Source organism: Budorcas taxicolor, chromosome 23 (assembly GCF_023091745.1).
Source record: "Budorcas taxicolor isolate Tak-1 chromosome 23, Takin1.1, whole genome shotgun sequence".
In the NCBI taxonomy this organism is placed as follows: domain Eukaryota; kingdom Metazoa; phylum Chordata; class Mammalia; order Artiodactyla; family Bovidae; genus Budorcas; species Budorcas taxicolor.
Window position 1 is genome coordinate 35,410,641 of NC_068932.1, and position 24,432 is coordinate 35,435,072.

Sequence of the window (24,432 nt, forward strand, 5' to 3'; positions counted from 1 at the left end):
AGCGAGCATGTTGTGGTTCAGAATTGAAACTTGAGCTTTGTATTGATTCCCAGAATCAGGGAGAAAAAAAAAAATCTTTCTTTAGTAAATTAATTCTTAAGGGGGGAGAAAAGCTACTGAAGGATTGATCTGAGTTTTATTGTAACAAGAGCCTCTAGTCATAAATGACTGGCACACAAGCAAGAGTCGATGTGTCATTTCTATTGTAATCAGCTGCTTTTATATTTCCAGGCGTCAAGGTTGACTAGAGCATACTGAGTGCCGCTTGGATGTCAAAGTCATTCATTTGCTCTTCTTGAGAGCAGCACCACTATTTCTTCTCTTGCAACTTAGGCCTCTAACTTGGGAAAGTAATATATTCTACAGTGTGACTATAGGAGTATTCTTTGTGGGTAAAAAAAATTTTTCAAGTGCAGGTTTCAAAATTTGAAATTATTTAGCTTCTCATTTTTGCTCGTTGAGGAGCAATATGTATTAAACATCCATTCCAGTGATCTAGCTTTTAAATGACCTTTTCAGTACTCATCCTTTGTTCATTTCGATTTGCTCAGATAAATTACAACCACCTGGCCTTTTGTATTAAAGAAGGTTACATACAAAATTGACCTTTCGAGTCTTACTGGGAGAGCTAGGTTCATTGTATTTGAGATTAACTGCTATTGCTGTTTTCTGGTTATGTCTTGAATAACTTTATTTGAGGAGGGTAAAGCCTATTTCTTTTGCCTGTTTGTTCCAAACTACTTCTAACACCAGAAGAATGGGCTATCTGTGCAGTACAAAAAGAAATTCTGTTTAAAAAAATAATCTGATTTTTTTTTGAATCCTATGATGCCTGATATGTATATGTTATTTCAATTTATCTTAACCTTGATAAAACCAAAATTATCCTTTGACCATCTGCTCCTTGCCACCTTGCTTAGCAAAACTCAAACTTCTTTCTTTTTGTTGAACACATTGAGCTCACACTTAAAGCCTGAGGAGCTCTGGAACTTTGCATTTGCTCTTACCTCTGGCTGAAATGTTCTTTTTGGCTTTATTTGTTCTTGTTCCACTCACGTAATATTCCACTTGTTCCCCTTCATTTTGTGGTCTCTGTTTAGTTAGGGTGAGCTCTATGGCTATGGAAATATTTTATGTCTGGCCTGAGACATTGAAAAGTCCATGCAGGATTCACAAGTCTCTTTTCTGCCTTCACGCTTAAGGAATCCCTGGGTTGAAATGGTAAGAGTCTTAGGACTGGAGCATCTGTATTGCTAAGTTACCAGATGCAAAGTTACCTGGAGTAATAGAAAGTTTATGTGAGCCAGAAATACACTTTTTTTGTGTTAAACTGAGTTTTGAGAATGCACACCTACTCTGACTGAGTATTCAAGGTTTCAGGTCAAATGTGATTTCCGCAGAGACCTTCTGTAATCCTCCTGGTCTGCAGCGACTTCTCTCTCCACTGTCTTTCTCCCAACCTTTATATATTTTCTGTAGCAGTTTTTTTCTTTAATATTTTCATTATTTGTTTATATATGTATATGTTGAACAAACAAGACTTTTATCTGCTGTTAACTATGCTTTTAAGTGTCCAGGGTAATTTTCAAAACTGTCAATAAGCATTTCATTTTTTGACTTTTTGTTTTAATTATCAAAAAGTACAAACAGAACAAAATACTGCCTTACAAAACTCTGTTAAATTTTCTGTTGCTCATTAGAAAAGACGGTCTTGTATCAATCAGTACCTGAGCAGTTGGCTCTTCTAGATGAATCCATTCTGCATGATTTCTTTCATCTGGACATGAGATCATCTTTGGCAAAGTCAAAATCAGTGATGCCATCTCTGTCAATGTAGAATTAAGAATCCATATTTTAATTTTAAACTTGTCCAAAGTAACCTTCAGAAATGTTTGCAGTAGTTTTACATGTCTTCAGCTTTTAGCTCACTGAGAAACAGATAAGGTTCTGTTGCTTTCAAATCTAGGCTACTTGAATAATTCCTCCAGATCACAAGGTTCCCCCAGTTGTCACCTTCCATTGTCCCAGTAGATGATCTAGAGGGATCCCTGGTATTTTTTTGCATGCTCACTTGCTCAGTTGTGTCCAGCTGTTTGCAACCCCATGGACTGTAGCCCACCAGGTTTCTCTGTCCATGAGATTTCCCAGGCAGGAATACTGGAGTGGGTAGCCATTCCCTTCTGGGGGGATCTTCACAACCCAGGGATTGAATCAGAGTCTCCTGCATTGCAGGTGGATTCTTTACCATCTGAGCCACCAGGGAAACCAATGTTTTTTCAGTAGCACGGAAATGCTTGCTACATAGAAACAAAAGACTCACCTCATCTATCTGTTCCTAGAAAAGTGTCTGGAACACAGTAAGAGCTCAGTAAAAGTTTTTTCACTGAGTGAGTAATCACAGCCAAATGTAGTCACCAAGTAAATCAACAACTTCTATAAAATTGTTCTAAGACTAGGCATTTATTTATTTATTTAGATGGAGAAAGGGAAGGGAAGGAATGAAGACTCTGCCTAGAATCTAAATCTAAATTCTTCAAGATTCACCCTTTGGAACACGAAGTAAAGAAGAATTTCAGCATCTGCTTCTGTTCCTTAGGAAATTCCCTACGAAGACAGTAACAGTTGACTGAGAATTGTTTTCTTTTTTTAAAAATATTTATTTGTTTTATTTTTTTGGCTGTGTCCGGTCTTATTTGTGGTTCATGAGCTCAGTTGTGGTGGTGTATGAGCGTAGTTGCCCATGGCATGGGGGATCTTAGTTCAGACCCCGCTTTGTTCAGGGGTCGAATCTGCATCCCTTGCCCTGGAGGGCAGATTCTTGACCACTGGACCACTGGGGAAGTCCCTGAGAATTGTTTTCTTATTGCTACTGCGTGAAGATAAGTGCCACGTGATGTAACAGCCATGCTTGTTTTCTCATCAGTGAATTATATAAGACATGTTGCCGTGTGTAAGATAAAAGCAAGTGTACACAAGTATATCATCTGCATAGCCAAAATTTTGCATGGAATATCAACTGTTTACTGTTACTAAGTTACCGATGATTTTCTTCTGAAAAAGTGTTCACAAGATGGACTTCTCCATTAGTGTAGTCAACAGACACACAGTGGATGAAAACCAGCAATTGACAGCGCTGGAACATGTATGAATGTTTCATTTACACGAGAGAGAGATGATGAACCTACTCATTCTTTCCTAATTTACTTACAATTATTAAGAGAATTGTTGGCAAATGCTAGCAGTTCCTGGAGTAGATGTGGTAATTTGGTAGGGATGGTGGGGCTAGTGAGTTTTACTTTCTTTGTTTCCTATACGTCACAAACCAGCTTGATCTCTCTAAACAAAGGGTTTGACCATGGTCTATCCAATGATAGGAAGCTTAACTTATTTGATAAGCAGCCTTGTAGGGTGCTGGAAGACACAGCGTTTATATTAAGAAATGTTCCATCCTTTTGATATTAAACCTACTTTCCATGAGGACTTGTAGTGATTGACATGTACAGACAGTTTTTGGATGTTCTTTCCATTTTCTTGGCTTCAAACTTCAGTTGGGAAGAATTGTGCCATCTAAGAAATATGGTTTTGGTTTCAATGATGTTTAATTAATAATGCATAACCATAAATATATGAGGATAAGAAAGATCTGTCATACTCTCTTTCCTTTGACGTTGCCTAAATTAACCTAAACAAAGCCAGCTCAGACTTAAAATGCCCATACTCACAAAAGTTGAATGTCTTTTTCTGTAATTCCTGTCAGTAGAAAGCTGACTCTTTGCCACCGCATGGACTATAGCCTGCCAGGCTCCTCTGTCCATGGAATTCTCCAGGCAAGAATACTGGAGTGGGTAGCCAGCTGTTCCCTTCTCCAGGGGATCTTCCCAACGCAGGGACTGAACCTAGGTCTCCTGCATTGCAGGTGGATTCTTTACCATCTGAACAACCAGGGAAGCCCTTTAAGACCTTATTGTATGCAAATGATGGTGATGCTACCAGCCACATAGTTTGTGCCTCTCTCTTCTTGATTATATTGAAAATTTTTAGGGTTCCATGAGATATATTTCACATGGAAGTTCAGTTCACTTTAGTCGCTCAGTCGTGTCCGACTCTTTGCGACCCAATGAATCGCAGCACGCCAGGCCTCCCTGTCCATCACCAACTCCTGGAGTTCACTCAGATTCACGTCCATTGAGTCAATGATGCCATCCAACCGTATCATCCTCTGTCGTCCCCTTTTCCTCCTGCCCCCAATCCCTCCCAGATCAAAGTATTTTCCAATGAGTCAACTCTTCGCATGAGGTGACCAAAGTACTGGAGTTTCAGCTTTAGCATCATTCCTTCCAAAGAAATCCCAGGGTTAATCTCCTTCAGAATGGATTGGTTGGATCTCCTTGCAGTCCAAGGGACTCTGAAGAGTCTTCTCCAACAGCACAGTTCAAAAGCATCAATTCTTCGGCACTCAGCCTTCTTCACAGTCCAACTGTCACATCCATACATGACCGCTGGGAAAACCATAGCCTTGGCTAGATAGACCTTAGTCGGCAAAGTAATGTCTCTGCTTTTGAATATGCTATCTAGGCTGGTCATAACTTTTCTTCCAAGGAGTAAGTGTCTTGTAATTTCATGGCTGCAGTCACCATCTGCAGTGATTTTGGAGCCCCCAAAAATAAAGTCTGACACTGTTTCCACTGTTTCCCCATCTATTTCCCATGGAAGTTATGATATCATAAAATCAATATGAATAGATGATACCTTTAGAGTCAAGATAATTCACTACAGAGTAGTGACATTGCACATACAACTGCATAAAACCCAAAGCTTGGAAACCCTGAGCTAGACGAAGGGAAGAAATAAAAGGAGACTGTAGAAACATATGTTTGAACTTCAAACCCATTCTGCACTTCAGAAGTTCCTATTTAGCAAATAGGGATGTGTAGGGAATTTTAAAGTTGTCTTGCTTGCTTTTATAATTTACTCCATTCTGTTTTATTTTTAAGCATGAATATATATTGATAGATTTGTTTGTTAAAAGAATTTAAGAAAACATGGAGTTACATTTTGATTCTAAAAGAGAGCCAATTAGTTTCTAAAGACAGTAGTAAGTTAAATTATTGAATCTACTGAAATTGGGAAAAAAATTAATAAAAGTGTCATCTTTTAGTGTTCGATTCATAGATGCATAGATTTTTCTAGTGCTCATCTATTTACCCGTTATAGGTCTATATAGTCTGTAGGTTAAAAAATCTCTCAACCAGAGGATCTATAGGTCCCTTTTAAGTCTAAACTCTGTGATGACTATCTTTTATTCATATCAGTGATATGTTCAATGTTATTCAGATGACAACAAAGACCTTCAATTGCAGGCGTTATTTAATCTTTATCTTGACATTTTATTTTACTTTAAGGGCTTCCCTATTAACTCAGACAGAAAAGAATCTGCCTGCCATGCATAAGACCCAGGGTCAAACCCTGGGTCAGGAAGATCCCCTGGAGAAGGGAATGGCAACCCACTCCAGTATTCTTGCCTAGAGAATTCCATGGACAGACCATGGAATTGCAGAATTGGACACGACTAAGCAACTAACACTTTGACATTTTATATAAGAGTTTTAGTTTTAATTTGAGTTTCAGTTACTTTGAATTATATATATAATTTTAGGAATATTCACACATACACTTTCACACATACATTGACATGAGTACGTTTTATACTGATATAATCTCTTGGCATTTTAGAGGAAGTATTGAACTTTGTATTTTGGAAAATTTAGAAAAATTTTCCATTTCTCCTCTCTTCCTCTCTCTGGTAGTAGGCTTGATGACAGTAAAGGTCGGTTTTGTTTCTGACATATTACTGCACAAACAACAAACCTGCATACCTGAACAATCTACCTTGAATGTCTGCTGTGACCATTTGACAGTTAAGGACATTTTACTTTAAAATAATGAAGAAAAACTGAGTAAACTTGTAGCTTGCAGATTTGGTTATAAAAATGATAGAATTATCATGCTTTCCTAATTCATTGATGCACTATCCTTCCACTAAAAAAAATGATCTTTTGCTTATTATACTTTATGTTGTATCTGTGTTAATAATAGAAATACTTTTTCATGAAATGTTGCTTTATATATAATTCAAGCTCATTGTTCATTTTAGTATGTAAGCTCAAAAATAATGACTAAAGAATTTTGATTGATCCTCTTATACCTTTCCAAATCTAAATAATTTCTATTAAAATAAATGTATTGTGATGACTTTATGTCAGTTTTCCATATAATATTTACAGCATGGTAATAAAGTGAATGAAGAGAGATAAGAAGCCTAGTGGTGATTTGTTGGGTCCACAGAATTGACCCATTGTAAAAAAATGAATATCCACTTACTTTTAAGCATAAGGCATACATTGTAGACTATCAGAAACAGTGTGATTGTGTTAGTTGCTCAGTCGTGTTTGACTCTTTACAATCCCGTGGACTGTAGCCCACCAAGCTCCTCTGTCCGTGGAGTTTTTCAGGCAAGGATACTGAAGTGGATTGCAATTCCCTTCTCCAAGGGATCTTCCCAAACAGGAATCAGACCCAGGTCTTCCCACATTGCAGGCAGATTCTTGACTGAGCCACCAGAAAGCGGAATATCAGAGGACATATACTTTTAAAAGCTTCTTCAAAATTCAGTTCAGTCGCTCAGTCATGTCTGACTCTGCAACCCCATGAACTGCAGCACGCCAAGCCTCCCTGTCCATCACCAACTCCCGGAGTTGACCCAAACTCATGTCCATTGAGTCAGTGATGCCATCCAACCGTCTCATCCTCTGTCATTCCCTTCTCCTCCTGCCTTCCATCTTTCCCAGCATCAGTGTCTTTTCAAATGATTAAAATCAGTTTAATCAAAACTTGCCTTCAGTCACATTCAGATGGTACAGATTTTTATACTTTGTCACTCATTCATTGTCTATTCATCAAATACTATTGACTACAAACTAAGTGCCGAGCAAAATAAAAAACAGAAATAAATTTTTGCCTTAACGATTTCAGGAAAGCATGAAGGTTTGAGGAGATATTGCCACACTAATATCATAAATAACTTGTAGGTAAGATGATAACTTCACACCTGGGATGGAGTGGAAGGGTATTTGGAGGTATGGGGGGAGGCTAGATAGAACCTGAACATAGGAGGCAGGCAATAGGAAGACAACTGGAAGCGAGTTGGTTACTGTTTTGATTTTTTTTTTTTTTTAGTGTGTGTGTTTTTAAAGATTATTATCCTAAATCCATTAGAGTTTTAGCTTTAGGGGTGATTGGAAAAATCATTAATATGAACTTCGGGGACTGATATGATATTTGTAGTAGTATTAGTGTGTGGAAGCATTTCATATATACATTTGATAGAATCAATCTGTTAGTTGCCATCTTTAAGCATGGATTTTCATATTATTTTTAATTTCATGGTTTGTTTTGTAAGAGATTTTGAATAATACAACAATGATCATACATAACAAACGTGATAGTGAGAACATCCGTAATTTTAAAATGTCCTTCACCACGGCGTTTACAGCAACACGATTATAATCTATCGCATTATGATCAGTGTGTTCTTTTGGCCTTTTCTTTCTGCTGAATAATTGGCAGCTGCAGATTAGTTATAAAATAGATCATCTGTTATATGGTTTCTTATCTATATACAAAATGTCAAACTTCACTTTATATAAAAATCACAACCAACAAATAATTTTTGAAAGTTCTTACGGAAATACCCTATGATTTCCTCACAATTTTTAGGTTGAGTTTTTATCATTCTTAGTCACAAATGGCAGGAAGAGGTTCCAAATTAAATTCATTTTTACCACAATCATGACATTTTCCAACTGTCTCATAAATTTGCAACATTTGTTAAAAGGGAGACTAATAGAGCAAAATGTGTCACTAGTGCCGAAGAAAACGGGCTTGTGGTAATTAGAGTGCCATCTTTAAAGACAAAGTTAGGGCTTGAAATTTTAACATAATAATTGTACCAATGAACTGTTACTGAGTTCTCACAATGTGCCAGATTCTGTGTCGAGCAGTGCAAATGCATTAAGTATTAGCAAAACTTCTAATAGTATTCCTCTTCCCATTTAATAGAGAATAAGCCTTAGAAAGGTCTATGTAATTTGATGATGGTGCAGTAGGTAATGGGTAGAGAAACTGGGAATCGAAACAAGTTCTCTAAGGGCTAGTTGTAGGTGTAGACACTATTAATAGCCCAATTTTGGTATAAGAAAATGTGAGGCTTATAGAGGTCTAAATAATTCGGAGAGGTATAAATAGTAACTTAAACAGCTACTAAGTGGAAAACCAGGTATTCAAGCACAGATTGTTCTAACTCTAGAGTCTAACTAAATACCTGTCAATATCATCATTAAATTTCCAGGAAATTTGAGTTGTAAGCATAAAATTTGAATTGTTTATGTCTCTTTTGTTTTGACACAGAAGGGGCAAAATTCAAGAAGTAATGCATATAGATGTTAACTGGCAAAAGAAAGGACAGTTGTTAAGGACTCGGCCGAGAGCCAGGAATTTAGTAGCATGACAAATCTCACTTTGTTCCATGTTATTATTTTAGGGTCATCCTATCAAAGCAAGAGTGTTTTAGGATAAAATTTTTTACTCCCCCTAAGTGTCCCTGGTCAGAACCATTTCATTAGATTCCCCAAAGTCAGAAACTTTGGTACACTAGCCAAAGTCCTCGAAGTAGTCCTCTGTTATGTGACCCAGAGTGAATTAATTTGGCTAATTTCCTGTTTGTAACCTTTGCTGTACACTGCCTTGTGCTCTAATTATTTTTATTTCACCGTATCTTGTTTTACAAACCTCAGTGTTATGGTCCTGGGCAAGAACAGTGTCTTTCCTCTTTGCAAAGAATACTGTAGTAACATTCAGTTCTTAAAAACTGATGAAAACTCAATGCTCAGAAGACAAACTGGAAACTTTTAAAATACCTTTTTGTCCTACTAATAACCTTTTTTAAATGAACAAAACTATCAATCACTGATTTTTCTTTATTATGAGTGGAGGAGGTGGTCACAATAATACATTATTTTTCAGAGAAATCTAGTCTTTGTTAAAGATAGTGAATTTAGAATAATCATAGATTTACATTACAATCTGTGGGACTGAGTTCTCATTAATTATATTTTGTAGAGCTATAACTTTTAGGTGTAGCAAAAAGGCAAGGTAAAGAAACAAATTTCTTTTTTTAAGAATCAGTTATAGGAGATGCCATTTGTAAGCTAAGGGAAACTAGTGAAAATGAAGAAACTTTAATACAGATGTTAGAAAATTGCATTAATCCAAACTAGAATTTATAGTTTTCTCAAGGGAATTATTATATTAACTGTAACAGAGGCAGTTTGTGTATTCCTGTGTGTGTATCTGTGTGTGCATTTATGTTTTACCAGAGGAAAAAGAACGTGGTATCTTCTACACTTAGCATCCATTGGTATTTGGAGTAACATTATGTTTGCATTTTGCATAGACACAGTATTCAGATCAATTGGCCACTCCTATCGAAAGAGACACAAATAAGATTCTCTTGGCCAGCAGCTGTATTTTTAATAGTGCAAGTCTGAGTTTATATTAAAGTGAATCATTTGGATGATTTAGATCACATTTGCTTTTTACTCTGAATATGTTTTTAATATGTCTTCATTATGTATCTTCTTCTAAAAATACATACAATTTAAGACCTTGAACTCTAGCTAGGTAATAGTTGCATTATTTCTGTCCCATATTCGCAAGTGGATGTTCTCTCTTCAATAATAAAAGTAAGCCCTTAAATTATGTTTAAGATGCTCATTACATGAACACTGTCACTGCGGTGTCACAAGTGTTAAAATAAAAATGTTAAATCATAAAGTGCCATCAGGTGTTGGTTTTTGTTCCTTCATCATGAGAAAGGGAACTTTATGAATGATGCATCACAGTGCTCTGTACATTTACATTCAAAGACCAGTTGTTAGTTTTAAGTTACTGCCAGTGAATCTTTAGAAATCACTGTGAATAATGAAGCCATTCATTGTGTTCAAGGATTTTGTCTTTCTTCAGTGATAGGATTTTCTTCTCATTTGAAAGAGTGTTTAATTACATTGCTCATCTACTTTTAATATTTAATAATAATTTTATTAGCTGTGTCGAATGAGGAGGGCAAGATTTGCAATATCTAGTACTGGTCATCAGTTTTTTCTTATCATGACTTAATGAATATTATAATTACAAGGGGAGGCAGAAATATAAATCAGCTGGGTACTTGGTTGGGACTTGCTGGTTTATTGGTTTTTGTTGGAGCAAAGCCGAGAAGAGATGCAAAGAGAAGAAATGAATATCTGAGAGTGTTTTAGAAGCCCTGGCACACCTTTTTGCAACCTACTAATCATTTTCATTTAAATAATAAACACCATGGCTTTGAATAAAGTTAAAAACATTGACAATAAAAATTCCTGCTCGTGCTATAGCAATTGACAGGGGGATCTTGATGACTTATAAGACTGGGTCTTGGCGGGTGTATGTTCCTTTAATCTCTATTAATGCATTTTGACAACTTTTTATTCTCGTTTCTCAATCATTTGTACTGCTGTTTGCTTTCAGCTAAGACACAGGCATGAGTTATTTTGAGTGGAAAGACTTGGCACACCTGTCATCATAATAGCAGTTTTTACTTAAGTAGTACCTCTCAGCTGAAGTTTTCAAAGTGCTTTTCACTCGGCCTATGAGGTGGTAGTCAGGAGGCACCATACATTTCAAGCCTATAAGGAAATATAACCCAGGCATTGAGGAAAAAATAATTTTCATTTTTAGTGATCTAGATATGAATATGTGTATTATAACCTCTAAATTTTAGATGCCATTTTTTTCCAAACAGGACTAGATATTGTTGAATTTAACGTGTCCTAAAACCTGTCTTAAAATGAGTGCTTTTTAACCCCCTCCAGCAACTGCTTCGAGAACGACAGCAGATGGCCAGCCGTCCCTTTGCGTCTGTTGATGTAGCCCTGGAAGTGGGAGCTGAACACACAGACTTTCTGCGAGGGTCATTAGAGGTAGGAACAGTGATGGCGCAAGGGGGCCGCTGTGGTTTGCATATGTATATTACTTCTCTAATCTACATCTGCTTGTGAAGCCAAACAGAGTCTGATTGTCTAGAGTTGACAAGATTCAGCTACATATGTTATGCCATTTTCAAGGCACATAGTTTTAATAGTATGACATGAGCTGTAACAAAAGCCACTGGAGAATCTATTAGTCTAGGCAAGAGTGACAGACTGCTCACCTGGCACCCTTTCCCTGACAGATAGGAACTGAAGGAATTTAAGATACAGGTACGATGAAAGAAACAAAGGATCTATATTTAGTCCTGGGAGTGCCTAACACCCCTCAGTTAACAGGTCACATCTGTTTTATTAACAAAGTTGACTATAAAAGGTGGGTGGAAATGAGTTGCATTTTAATTACATAGTTTCACTTTTTGAATGTTGAAGGTTGTAGAATATAGTGATTATTTTAATTTTATGGCTGTATTAGTACAGTATTATATTACAAATGGGGAAATGGATTATGGTGAAAAAGAAATGATTATGTGCAAGTAAATGTGGTATTCGGATCTTGAAATAGTACATGACATGGTTTCTGAAAATAATGGGGGTTCCCAAAGAACAAAAATCCACAGATTGTGATTAACAACTCATGACAGCATTCTGAGGCATAGTAATTTTATTCTATGGTTAATTTCCAGATTTTTTTTGTGTTATACATGGAAAGATGTTTAAACAGGAAGTTTTAAAAATACCTTACAGTTGAAATATTTTATTCACCTTTTAAAAAGTGCGCTTATGTGACTGATTCATGTTGCTATATTTCGACTTTGCTTTTCTTTGAGGAAAGCAAGGTATATAAAAATAGACTCCTCCTAATACCTAGGCACAAACATAATTGATTTTGTCCATAAAATTTTTGGTTATTCTGAAAAAAATAAAACTAAATCAGACCTTATGATGCTATACAAAGGACCAGTTTTTAGAGACATTTCTCTAAATGTTTTTTTTTTTAAGCTTTTGTATCCTTGATTTTTTACTACTCTAGATCACAGGCTGTCACAGAAGCTTAGAACATTAGATAATATGTGGGTGTATCTTCTATTGCTTAGGGAGCAGTACTCTAATTTCTAACTTTGCAGTAAGTGCTCTAATTTCATTCTGACCCTTAATTTCAAATAACTTTAGTATAGAACTTTTAACAAATTGAAAACTATATCTGAATCTAACTTCCTTTTTCTCCTCATCTATTTAAAGCATTCTTGAATGCTGTTAAAACCCAACTCACGAGAGAAAAACAAATGTAAATGACATATATGTAAGTTGAGATAAAACACTCATAAACTTAAGGAACAGATGTAATAAATATACATAGTAAATACTTTATTTTGTAGAGTTTAAAAACTTCTACCTCTGCTTTCTTTTTGCTCATATTTACTTGGTAGTCCTTTTATTTGCTTATTTCCGACTTCTCTGTATCCTTTTGTTATTACTAGTTATATGAATGACTGGTGTGTCTCTGTTTCTTTTGTATCACTTGTTATCTAAAATTTAAATTCAGAGTGTCATGGAAGAATAAAACCTACCTGCTGCTGCTGCTGCTAAGTCACTTCAGTCGTGTCCGACTCTGTGTGACCCCATAGATGGCAGCCCACCAGGCTCCCCTGTCCCTGGGATTCTCCTGGCAAGAACACTGGAGTGGGTTGCCATTTCCTTCTCCAATGCATGAAAGTGAAAAGTCAAGTCACTCAGTTGTGTCCGACTCTCAGCGACCCCATGGACTGCAGCCTACTAGGCTCCTCCGTCCATGGGATTTTCCAGGCAAAAGTACTGGAGTGAGTTGCCATTGCCTTCTCCAAAACCTACCTACCTACTCCCATTTAGAAAGATTTCTGGAGATCTGGTTCTACTTACCAATGTGTAGTTTTGTTGGGTTTTTGTAAACAGCTTTGTTAAAATATAGTTCATATGCCATACAATTTACCCATTTAAACTGTGAAATTTAGGGGTTTTAGTATATCCAGAATTGTGTAACCATCACCAAAAATCAGTTTTAGAACATCTTCATCTTCCCTTAAAGAAACTCCCTTCTCACCCCCTCTCTTTTTCCCAAAGCCTCATTCTCAACTGTAGACAAGCCCTAATCTACTTTTCGTCCTTACATGAGTTTCCTCTAGTATATTTTCATTCTATTTCATACAAATGGAGTCATACAATATGTGGTCTTTCATGACTAGCTTCTGTTACTTAGCCTTAATGTTTTCAAGTTTCATCCCACATTGTGGATGAGTATTAAATTTCCTTCTATTGTCAAGTAATATTTGATATTATTGATATAAGAGGGGGGACTCAGGTGATAAAGAATATGCCTGCCAATGAAGAGACATGGGTTCAATCCCTGGGTCAGGAAGATGCCCTGGAGTGGGAAATGGCAACCCACTCCAGTATTCTTGCCTGGAAAATTCCAGGGACAAAAGATCCTGGCTTGCTACAGTCCATGGGGTCACAAAGAGCTGGACACGATAAGCGACTGAGCATGCACACACACATTATTGATATAGCACAATTTGTTTTTGCACTCGTGAGTTGATGAACATCTAGGCTGTTTCTGCTTTTTGAATATTTTGAAAAATGCTACTGTGAATATTTGTCTACTAATTTTGTTTCCTTTTTGTTGGAATATATAAATAAGAAATGAATTTTTGGGTAATATGGTAAGTTTTTTATTACTTGTTGAAAAGACTTTCTATCTCCACTGAATGATCTTGGGACTCCTATTTCAAATCAGTTGACCAAGTGTGAGAATTTGTTTTCGTAATCTCAAAAAGGTGAAGGTAAGGTGAAGTCACTCAGTCATGTCCAACTCTTTGCAACCCCATGGACTGTAGCCTACCAGGCTCTTCCATCCATGGAGTTTTCCAGGCAAGAGTGCTGGAGTGGGTTGCCATTTCCTTCTCCAATACCATTCCATTAATCTATAGATCTATCATATGACAGTACAGCGCTTATTTTGATTACTATAGCTTTGTAGTAAGTTTTAGAATTAGAAAATATGAGTCCTCCAGCTGTATTTGTTTTGAACATTGTTTGGCTTTTCTGTGTCCTTTGAATTTTGACAGGAATTTTAGGATCAGTTTGTCATTGTCTGCAAAGAATCTCACTAGTACTTTAATAGGGATTGTATAAAATCTGTAAATCAATTTGGGAGAATTTACAGTAGCTTAACATGTACTTTATTAAGGTAGTAGCTTTGTTAATTGAGTACCTTTATCCATGCTCCAAATAAATTTAGGATTCTAAATTCAATATCAGATTTTCTTCATCTTGATAAACAAGTATGATTTCTGATATTTAAAATTTCCTATATCCATATATTTCTGATCTCAAGTAAATTGACAATTTAAATTTTTTAAAAAATTTAAAGTTGAAAATATTGTCCTTCAGTAATTTTTATAGCTTAAATTGTTTTCTTATATGAATTTAATATCAGAAATAAATAATGACTGCTAACTGCTAATTTATTTAATATTCTTTGGAAAATAACAGAAGTAAAAGCATAAGGTTTAAAATCATATTTTGTTTTTTCCTTTGCATTTTGTAATTACTACTAAGTAGAAGTTATCTATCTGCTGTATATACACATACATGTGTGTACATATACATTTGTATGTTGTATGTGAGATTTACTTTCCATTGTCACAGTGCTCTGGATCCACTTCAGATCTCTTTTTATATACATAACCTAGTATGATGTGGCATTGATTTGCTTACACAGCAAAATATGAAGCCTAGGCCTATTCTGAGATAACATTAAGGACTTTATTTAAACCTAGAAAATAAAAGTAACTTTAAAATTCCTTTGCTGGGTTTTTCTTAAAATTCAGAGATGAAATTCAACCCAAAGCCATAGGTTAGCTGGCTATTACTATTTTGTACATATTCATTGAGTCTTCATAATGTGGTAATTTAAGGAATAGATTTCTTTCAATTTAAATTGGACTCTCTGAGTTCCACATCTATATTGTCAGGGGGAGAATATAGGTATAATATAGAATTACTTATGCTTGATGCATCCATAGTAATGCTTCTGTACACCAAAATGTCCTATTCTATGAAGCAGACGTGTTCCTAAAAGTTTGTGTGAGTTGATTATGTTTGTTAATGGATGAAGAGTGTTCAGTCTTCATAGGAACTGTGTGTAGTAAACCCTAGGTGTAAAAACTCTTTGTGAGTGAAAAAAAGATTATGTTGTGAATAATCACCCCCTAAATTATCTATAAGCAAGTTTGAGTCATTATATTTTTCTAAATTATAGTGAAAAATTAAGGACTTATTAAAATTTAATAAATACACTTAGAATATAAATTTATGAACTCAATTTGTTAGTTGATTTTAAATTTATTGTTAAAAAAATAGGGTTATTTTTGTGATGACCTTGTGACCCATATAGTGTATATTTATCAATTTTCTTCCACTGAGGAATAGCATGTTAATTTAGAGTAATTGCTTAACAGATGTTTCTGGCATGCTGCATATACATCAAGCACTCTTCTTAGCACTTTAGAAGCATCAGGGAACACAACAAAGAATGCTGTCCTTGTGGAGTTCATATTCTAACAGGGAGAATGCTGCTGCTGCTGCTGCTAAGTTGCTTCAGTCGTGTCCGACTCTGTGCGATCCCATAGACGGCAGCCCATCAGGCTCACCCATCCCTGGGATTCTCCAGGCAGGAAGAGAATACTCCATCCCGCTGGAGTGGGATGCCATTCCCTTCTCCAATGCATGAAAGTGAAAAGTGAAAGTGAAGTCCTAGGTTATTTAATATGTTAGGAAGAGGTAAGTGCAATGGAACAGGAAAAAAGTAAAACAGGATAAGGTTTGGAGAGTGCTTTGTGGAGTTGGGGGAGAGCATGCATATTGAATCGGGTGTGGTCAGGGTGACCTCACTGAGAAGGTGAGAGTTGAGCAAGGCTTGAAAGAGGTAAAGGAATTAATCAGATGGCAGATTCTCAAGGGAAAGTGTTCCTAGCAAAGAAAATGGCTAGAGCAGAGGTGCTAAGGTGGTGGGCATGTCGGATAAGTTCATGAAACAGCAGGCTTTGGGCAGGGGCAGGTACAGGATGAGGCAGAAGATACAGGGTCTTATAGACCTTTTGTAAAAACTTTGACATTCAATCCTAAGCGAAGAGGAGAGAGTCAGTTGCAGGATTGACTGACATAATCTGTTTCTAAAAGATTATTCTGCCTTTGGGGTTGAGAATAGTTAGATGTGGGATATCATTAGATGGTTTCCTGACAAGCAGACATCAAGACAAGGAATTGGTTCATTTGAAGAATATGCTGGGAGGGAAATGAGGAAGGGAATGGAGAGCAGCTAATACCACTATGGTAAACTAGGGCTTGATTTCCGTGGAGACACTCTGAGAGTCAGGGTAAAACGCAAGTCACACTACGGACATCAGGGCAACAGAGCTGACTGTTTATTCCTCGACTCCCTCCGATCACTGATCGAGGGCCACTTCCCAGGAAGTCCCAGAAAGCCCCCAGGCAAAGAAATGAAGGCTTTGGGTTTGGAAATTAGCAGAAAACTGACATGGTAACTGAGAGGTTGGAAATCAACCCAAAGTTTCTGCTATGAGGGGCAAGTTTAGAGGGAGAGAAGCTTGTTACAAAGCTTCTGTGGGAATCCATGCAAGAGGTAATGGTGGCGAGAGGCGGATTTTAGCAGTGAAGTGTCTGATTCTGGACTTTGTTTTTAAGTCATGATGTGTTCTCATTTTGAAACTCTTTCTAGAGACTTGGTGTTTGTAAGATCCAAACAGAAAAGAAGACAGGATTTTTTCTCCTTAACTGGCACTGTAATGGATCGAGAGCCTCTTATGCTGTTGTACGTACTCACTAAGAGAAATAGTTCGCAGTCTCTCAGAATACCCTCTCAAACAACAAAATCCGTGCCTTTCCTCTATAATGACAGAAACCATGAGAAACTGAGGTAAAAGAACCGAGAGGCCATTAAGTGACTTAGGTTGACTAGGCTTCCTAGGTCTGGTGTCACATGAAAAGTATACAGTTTGGTCACAAACAAGTTAATTGATAACCCTTTAGTTTGATGTTAAAAATGTACTTTCCTTGTTCATGTTTTTTTGTGGGGAGAGTAGTGGTAGGAAGGAAGGAGTTGGCAGTTTTGTAAACTTAGATAAGTCCTCCAATCTCACTGATAGTTTTTGCTGGGATATTTTTCTTTGTTTCTATTTTTATTTCAAATTATTTTAGCCAATTATTTTTTGCTTCCTACCTCTAATACTGAAAAACCAGAAACCATTTTAATGGCCAAAAGTAAAGCATTTGTTACTTAATTTATTATATTTTACAAAATGGTGTATAAATTCTGATCTATTTTTTGATAAACATTGAAAAAAGTCTGGTATAATAAATTCTTAATAATAAATGTTGTATAGGTGGGTGGCATATATGGGTTATTCATGTTGCAAGTCAGTGTTGTCCTTTCTATTATGGTATGCATGGCTGTTTTTAACAAGGAAAAAATAAAAGCAACAACAAAGCAAAAATATAAAATATTAAGTTTTTCCCTCAAGTTTTAGACCCTTGTATTGACTGCATATTGGAGCTTGAAATTTTGCCAGTTATTCAAAATAAACATTTTCAACCATCATTTCTGTGTTAGGGAATAGAAACTCTTCTACATATTATACATATTCTGGACTGCCCTGTTAACGTTTTTACCCATCATGATTAATTTATCCACATTTCAATTTTTGAAAATGTAGGTGACCATTGGGTTTTATTCTACAAGGTTAGTACTTAGGTGTTCACCAAGCATTACACTCAAGAGTGCTTTCCAAACAATACAGGTAACGATTATATGTCAAGGTAAGTAACTTAAACCTGAGCTTCCTAGGTCATGTTCAGTTCAGTTCAGTTCAGTCGCTCAGTCATGTCCGACTCTTTGCAACCCCATGAATCGCAGCACGCCAGGGCTCCCTGTCCATCACCGACTCCTGGAGTTCACACGTCCACCAAGTCAGTGATGCCATCCAGCCATCTCATCCTCTGTTGTCCCCTTCTCCTCCTGCCCCCAATTCCTCCCAGCAACAGAGTCTTTTCCAGTGAGTCAACTCTTCGCATGAGGTGGCCAAAGTACTAGAGCTTCAGCTTTAGCATCCTTCCTGCCAAAGAAATCCCAGGGCTGATCTCCTTCAGAATGGACTGCTTGGATCTCCTTGCAGTCCAAGGGACTCTCAAGAGTCTTCTCCAACACCACAGTTCAAGTGCATCAATTCTTCGGTGCTCAGCCTTCTTCACAGTCCAACTCGCACATCCATACATGACCACAGGAAAAACCATAGCCTTGACTAGATGGACCTTAGTCGGCAAAGTAATGTCTCTGCTTTTGAATATGCTATCTAGGTTGGTCGTAACTTTTCTTCCAAGGAGAACAAGTGAAATGTTTAAATTGAGTTTAAGATGCTGTTTTTTAAAACTTATATACATACACTATCTCAATCTCATTTGAGCGTTATGTCAGTCTTACAAAATACAAAGCAGATTTTGTTTGTTCTGTTGACTATTGAAGGAACTGAGACTCTGTGAACTTAAGATCTTTGGTCAAGATCACAGTGTAGTCACCAGCAGAGAATGGGGTGGCAAAAAGCCAGATACAACTTAGCAACTAAACAACAACAGAGCAGGAACAGAGTTTGAATCTCAGTTTGGCCCTGGAATTTCTCTTTCACAGCATTCTCAAATATGCTGATTTTAGTTCAAACTGAGAAAACATTTTAGGCCCCAACGTATCTCTGGAGTACTTTTTGTTGTAAAGCTGTTTATGAGCATAGAGTTACCTAATATTCATGTAGTATTCTTTGATTCCTGGTGCTCATGAGTAATGGAGACAGTTCAACCTATTACACTACACAAGAAAAAGGTGACAGACACATTGTTTAAATCAAGGGCAGACACAGTGAGCGTCTCTCATGTTAAGAGCACTGCTGGCTTTGCTCCCAGAGCAGGTTGAGCCCAGTTCTCTGCTGATGGACACAGCCAGTGGCCTCTCGAGCATTTTATTCCTGCCCTGGCATCTTCATGGGCAGTAATTCCAATGGCTAGCCTGAGCATTTCCTGGGTCTCTGATTTTTTTCAGATTGTTACGGCTGTCTTGCAGTACTTCATATTTTAATTATTTTATTAAAACTTATTTTTAGTGCTCTGATTATAAAAATAATAAATCCTCATTGTAGAAAAATACAGAAATAATAAAAATTAAAATATTTCACCCATACGTATCCACTGTTGAAACTTTTATATCCTTCCAACATTTTCCTTTTGCATATATGTATGTTTATAAAATTCAAAGTATATTCTATATGTGATTTTGCATCCTGTTTTTCTCATTATAATAAGAAAAATTTGTACTTCTGAGTTTGATTTTAAAATGTTCTGTCAGTTTTTCTGTAGTATAACATAATTTATTTGACTGTTTTATTTTTAAATAGCTTGATTCTAATTTCACACTATTACAAATAGGGCTATAGTTAATGTTTGTACATAACTCTTGATCCTAATCTACAAAAAGATAAACTGCTAGGTCAAAAATTGTGACCTTTTATGCATCTTGATCGATGGACATGAGTTTGAGTGAACTCCGGGAGTTGGTGATGGACAGGGAGGCCTGGACAGGGAGGCCTGGCGTGCTGCGATTCATGGATTCGCAAAGAGTCTGACACAACTGAGCAACTGATCTGATGCATCTTGATATATTGCTTACTTACTTTCCAGAAATGTCCTTTTTCAAACTACCTTTAACAAGGAGTGAGAATTCCTGTTTCCCTACATTTTTGTCAAAAATTATTTTAAAAGCAATTTTAAAACAATTTTGGTAATTTTGTATAAGAAATGTTAAATTCTCCAACAGACTTATTAGTATTAATAGTAAAATCAAATATTTTCATATTGTTTTTAACCATTTGTATTTCTCCTAGTTCATTTTATTAACTGTTATTCCCATGTCCTCTTCTGTTAAATATCATCTACTGTTAGTAATTGGATTACATAAGAAATTTTTTATTAGTTACAGAAAATTTGAAAATGTTTCTTAACCAATTCAGTATCTTTCTTCATCCTTCTATTGGAGCTTTTTTGCTTAAGTTGCTTATTAAATATTTGTAATTTATTGAATTAATTAAATAAATATTAATACATTTAATATTTAAATATTATATTTTCTCTATTTTTCCCCTACTAATCAAACTGGTTTAGTAATACTTTCAGATATTAATTTTGCTTTTTTTTATTCTTAAATTTTTAAATGATCTTTGCTTCTTTGATGGCCTTCTCTTGAATTAAAGGTTTTTTAAAATCATGATTTCCTTTTCTCCTCACCTAATATGCATATTACATACTCTTTCTCCCCTTTTGGCCAATACTCTTAAAATTTTAGCAGGTATAGTTTCAGTCTGAATATAATGAGCTCTTCCCTAATATAAATAGAAAGTCTTCAAACAATTGAAACCTTGTTTTCATCTTATGTATCATAATTATCTTATTTGTAGTTTTGTGAATTTTAAACATTGTTATTATTGTTGCTGTTTTACATGATCAATATTTATGTAAATTTTCCTATATAGTCACTATTTTCTTTGCTCACTGTTCTTTGCATTGAGAGCTTCCTTCTGAAATGTTTCCATCTGCCTGTTATTTTTCTTTAAAATTCCTTTAGCACATGTCTTCTGATGATCAACTCTTAGCTTGCTGACCATTGCCCCCCTCTTTAGTTTCACATAAGGCCTTGGAGCATCACCATTGCTTACAATCTAAAAAATGTTTTGGAAATACACATTATCAAGCATCTAGTTACTTTGCAGTAGGAGTGCCTCACTCAAACACTTTGCTTACGTGAAAATTTTTCTGGCTTTTGGCTTCCATTGTTGCAACTGAGAAATCTTCTGACAGTATAGCTGTCATTCTTTTAGAGCTAATCTAGCTTTTCTTACCAGTGGTTTTTTTAAATCCCTTTGTCTTTGGTGTTCTGCAGTTTTATGGTGATTTTCCTAAGCATACATTTATTTGTATTTATCCTCTTTGGCTTATTTTGTGCTTTTTAGATCTAAGGATTCAGACCTTTCAGAATTTCTTTCTGTTTACTTCTAAAATTTCTCAGTTATCCCTTTGAGTTTTTTCTCTCCTTCATTTTCTCTATTTTCCTAAAATACTGATTAGTTGGATATCAGATTAACTCATTCTACCCTCAGAATCTCTTAATCTCTCAGGTTAGTGCTTTCTATCTCCTCTCTCTGTGTTTCTTCAGAGCCTTGTTACAGCTTACTAATTCTCGCTCTCTACCCTAGCCACTGGATATTTTTAAAAAGATTTTTTTTTTTCATTTTTAAAAGTTCTGTTTGGTTTTTCTTCAAATCTACTTAGCACTTTTCAAAAGTCTCTTGCTTGCTAGTTTTTATTGCCTCACAATTCATTCCAAACAATTATTTTTATTTTATTTAAATATCTGAAATCATTTTATCAAATAGATCATTTATTAAATAGATATTTTAAAAGATCATTTTAATATCTGAAATCCTTGGAAATTGAAATCTATCTGTTTCTTTCTATGGGCTCTCATTTACTGTGGCTTATTTCCTTGTGAGTTTGATGATCCTTGTAAACTCTTATTTGTTTAATCTTAATCTGTGGTTTCCTGGCGGCCTAAATAAAGAATGCTTTCCTCCAGCCATTTCTTCCAGGGTCCCTGGCATGGCACAGGGATCTCAAACTCAGCTTTCTTATCTTGTAAATCACTTATATCAGCTTTTATCCTCAGGAAATCTGCTTTTATGTTTGCTTGCAGCTCTCTGCTCCCCTTTCCAGTTTTAGCTGTTTGTCTTGGAGCACTCCCTAACTGCAATGCTTATAATTTGGTTATTTTATAGTGAGAGGACCCTGCTTAAATATTAATAGCTTTGTCTTCAGTAGGAGCTCAGTTTCCCCGAGTGCAGGTTCTCTTCTCTTTGGATTGCTGTTCTCTTGGCATTAGCTTAATTATATTCATTTTTACTACTGAGATTCCAGTATTGACTACCTCTGAGGGGATAGCCAGAGAAGGCAATGGTACTCCACTCCAGTACTCTTGCCTGGAAAATCCATGGACGGAGGAGCCTGGTAGGCTGCAGTCCATGGGGTCGCTAAGAGTCAGACACGACTGAGCAACTTCACTTTCACTCTTCACTTTCATGTATTGGAGAAGGAAATGGCAACCCACTCCAGTGTTCTTGCCTGGAGAATCCCAGGGACGGGGGAGCCTGGTGGGCTGCCGTCTGTGGGGTCGCACAGAGTCGGACACGACTGAAGCGACTTAGCAGCAGCAGCAGCAGCAGAGGGGGATAGCAGAGAACCCTCCCTACTTGTAAAGGGATTAGTGGTGTAGAAACAGTCAAGCCACCAACTTCCTACTGGTCTTTTTAAACCCCCTAATGCTCAAGAACAAGAAAGACTCAGAACACATATTATGCTTTTTCTTAGCCACTTGGGGATCAGAGGGTCCTAGGAAGCTCTGTCAGGGATTATATTGATCTTCTTGGTGTTTACAGAGCTCTCTAGTCTCTGTAATATCCCTGCCCTGGGTCTTGATGCTGATGTCTATTCACTTTCCCAGTTCAAAGAGGGTAGCATTCAGCAGGACCCAAGCCCTATTTGCACATAAATACTCACAGGCTACAGGGGCTGTTTGCCTCAAAGAAGGAGATGATTTTCAATTAGTAGTAGAGAGAAGGAAACTGCTAAGGTCACATCTTCTCACATTCTTCATAACAAATGCTTTAGAAGACAAATGGCTTTCTTACTTTAAGAAAATTATTTAGAAAAAATAGATTTTTATATGTACATCTTTGGTCTTGAAGTAAGGAAGTAACTGGCAGTAATGTTTCTGTACTTTTCTGTACTTTTTTTTTTTGTATTTCCTACTATTGCCCATGTCCAGTTACCACTCTCATTTTTCAAAATAAAGATGTTTGAATATATACTCAGGTGGAGCAAAGTATACTAAATATTTTATTAACTTGATATCCCATGAGCATCAATTGCCAACAGTATGGAAAAAGGATTAATATAAAACACTACAAAAGTGTTACAAACAGTACTTGAAGTAACAGGTTTCCCTAGTTGCATTTAGAATTTTTGTGGTCTTTCTTTTAAAATTGTCAGACTTCACCACGACCATTTAGCAGAAAATGTTTTCCAAAAAGATTTTAGAATTTATAAGATTTGGAATTATAACAATTATAATGGATTTCATGATTGAACGAAGCATGAGTTAAGAATTAAAGATGAATGAGTCTTCAGAATTAACATGATAAGGATAGAACCCATTAACATGGGATGAATATAATACAACACTTAAATTACTGAAATCTTCTTGCCCCTAAATTAATATAATCAGAAGTCATAATATGTTTAGGCCTGAGAAAAGTCATCTGTTTATATTTTTAATACATAGCTTTATAAATGCTCTAGATTAATGATTAACTGTACTTGTAAGTAAAATACTGCTAGCATCATTCAGAATTCACTGAGTTCAAAGCTAAGGATATATATTTATATTTTTATGAACTTTCAAAATTAAAATTTTATAAATGGAAGTTTTCATTGGGCTATTAAAACATTGAGATTATCTTGCCTTAAATCACTTAAAATGAATGTAAACTATGATGGAGAAGAATATAAAGATGAGAATAAACAACAACAAAAAGACAAGCCCAGTTTCACCTCACGGTGTTTGATATGATAAACAGAAACATTTACAAATAGAAAAGACTTATAACCCTGATTGCCTATATCCATATTGGCTGTCATTCAGCAGAATAATACATTACTTAACGATACTGTCATATCATGGTTGCAGTTTTGCAAATAAGAAGTGGCTATGTAAAGTATACTACAGTATCATGTATTGGGAAGTCATAAATACAGTTTAGCAATTCTTGAGGGCAGTGTCCCAGCTCTGACAAAAAAGCTTAAATTTCCAACATCCTTACCTTTCACCTACTCTCAGATAAAACAGACAGTATATTGCTGCTGCTGCTGCTGCTGCTGCTGCTGCTAAGTTGCTTCAGTCGTGTCCGACTCTGTGCTACCCCAGAGACGGCAGTCCACCAGGCTCCTTTGTCCCTGGGATTCTCCAGGCAAGAACACTGGAGTGGGTTGCCATTTCTTTCTCCAATGCATGAAAGGAAAAGGGAGAGTGAAGTCATTCAGTCATGTCCGACTCTTAGGGACCCCACGGACTGCAGCCTACCAGGCTCCTCTGTCCATGGGATTTTCCAGGCAAGAGTACTGGAGTGGGTTGCCATTGCCTTCTCTG

The 24,432-nt window shown here is 36.3% G+C and overlaps 1 protein-coding gene across 1 annotated transcript in view; it reads left to right on the plus strand.

Annotated features, from left to right (window-relative positions):
• ATRNL1 (attractin like 1) overlaps window positions 1-24,432 on the plus strand; it is a 795,857-nt gene that overhangs the window by 517,009 nt on the left and 254,416 nt on the right. The window contains exon 27 of the mRNA XM_052660645.1: window positions 10,965-11,072. Coding sequence (XP_052516605.1) covers window positions 10,965-11,072 — 108 coding nt within the window. The remainder of the gene's footprint in view (window positions 1-10,964; window positions 11,073-24,432) is intronic.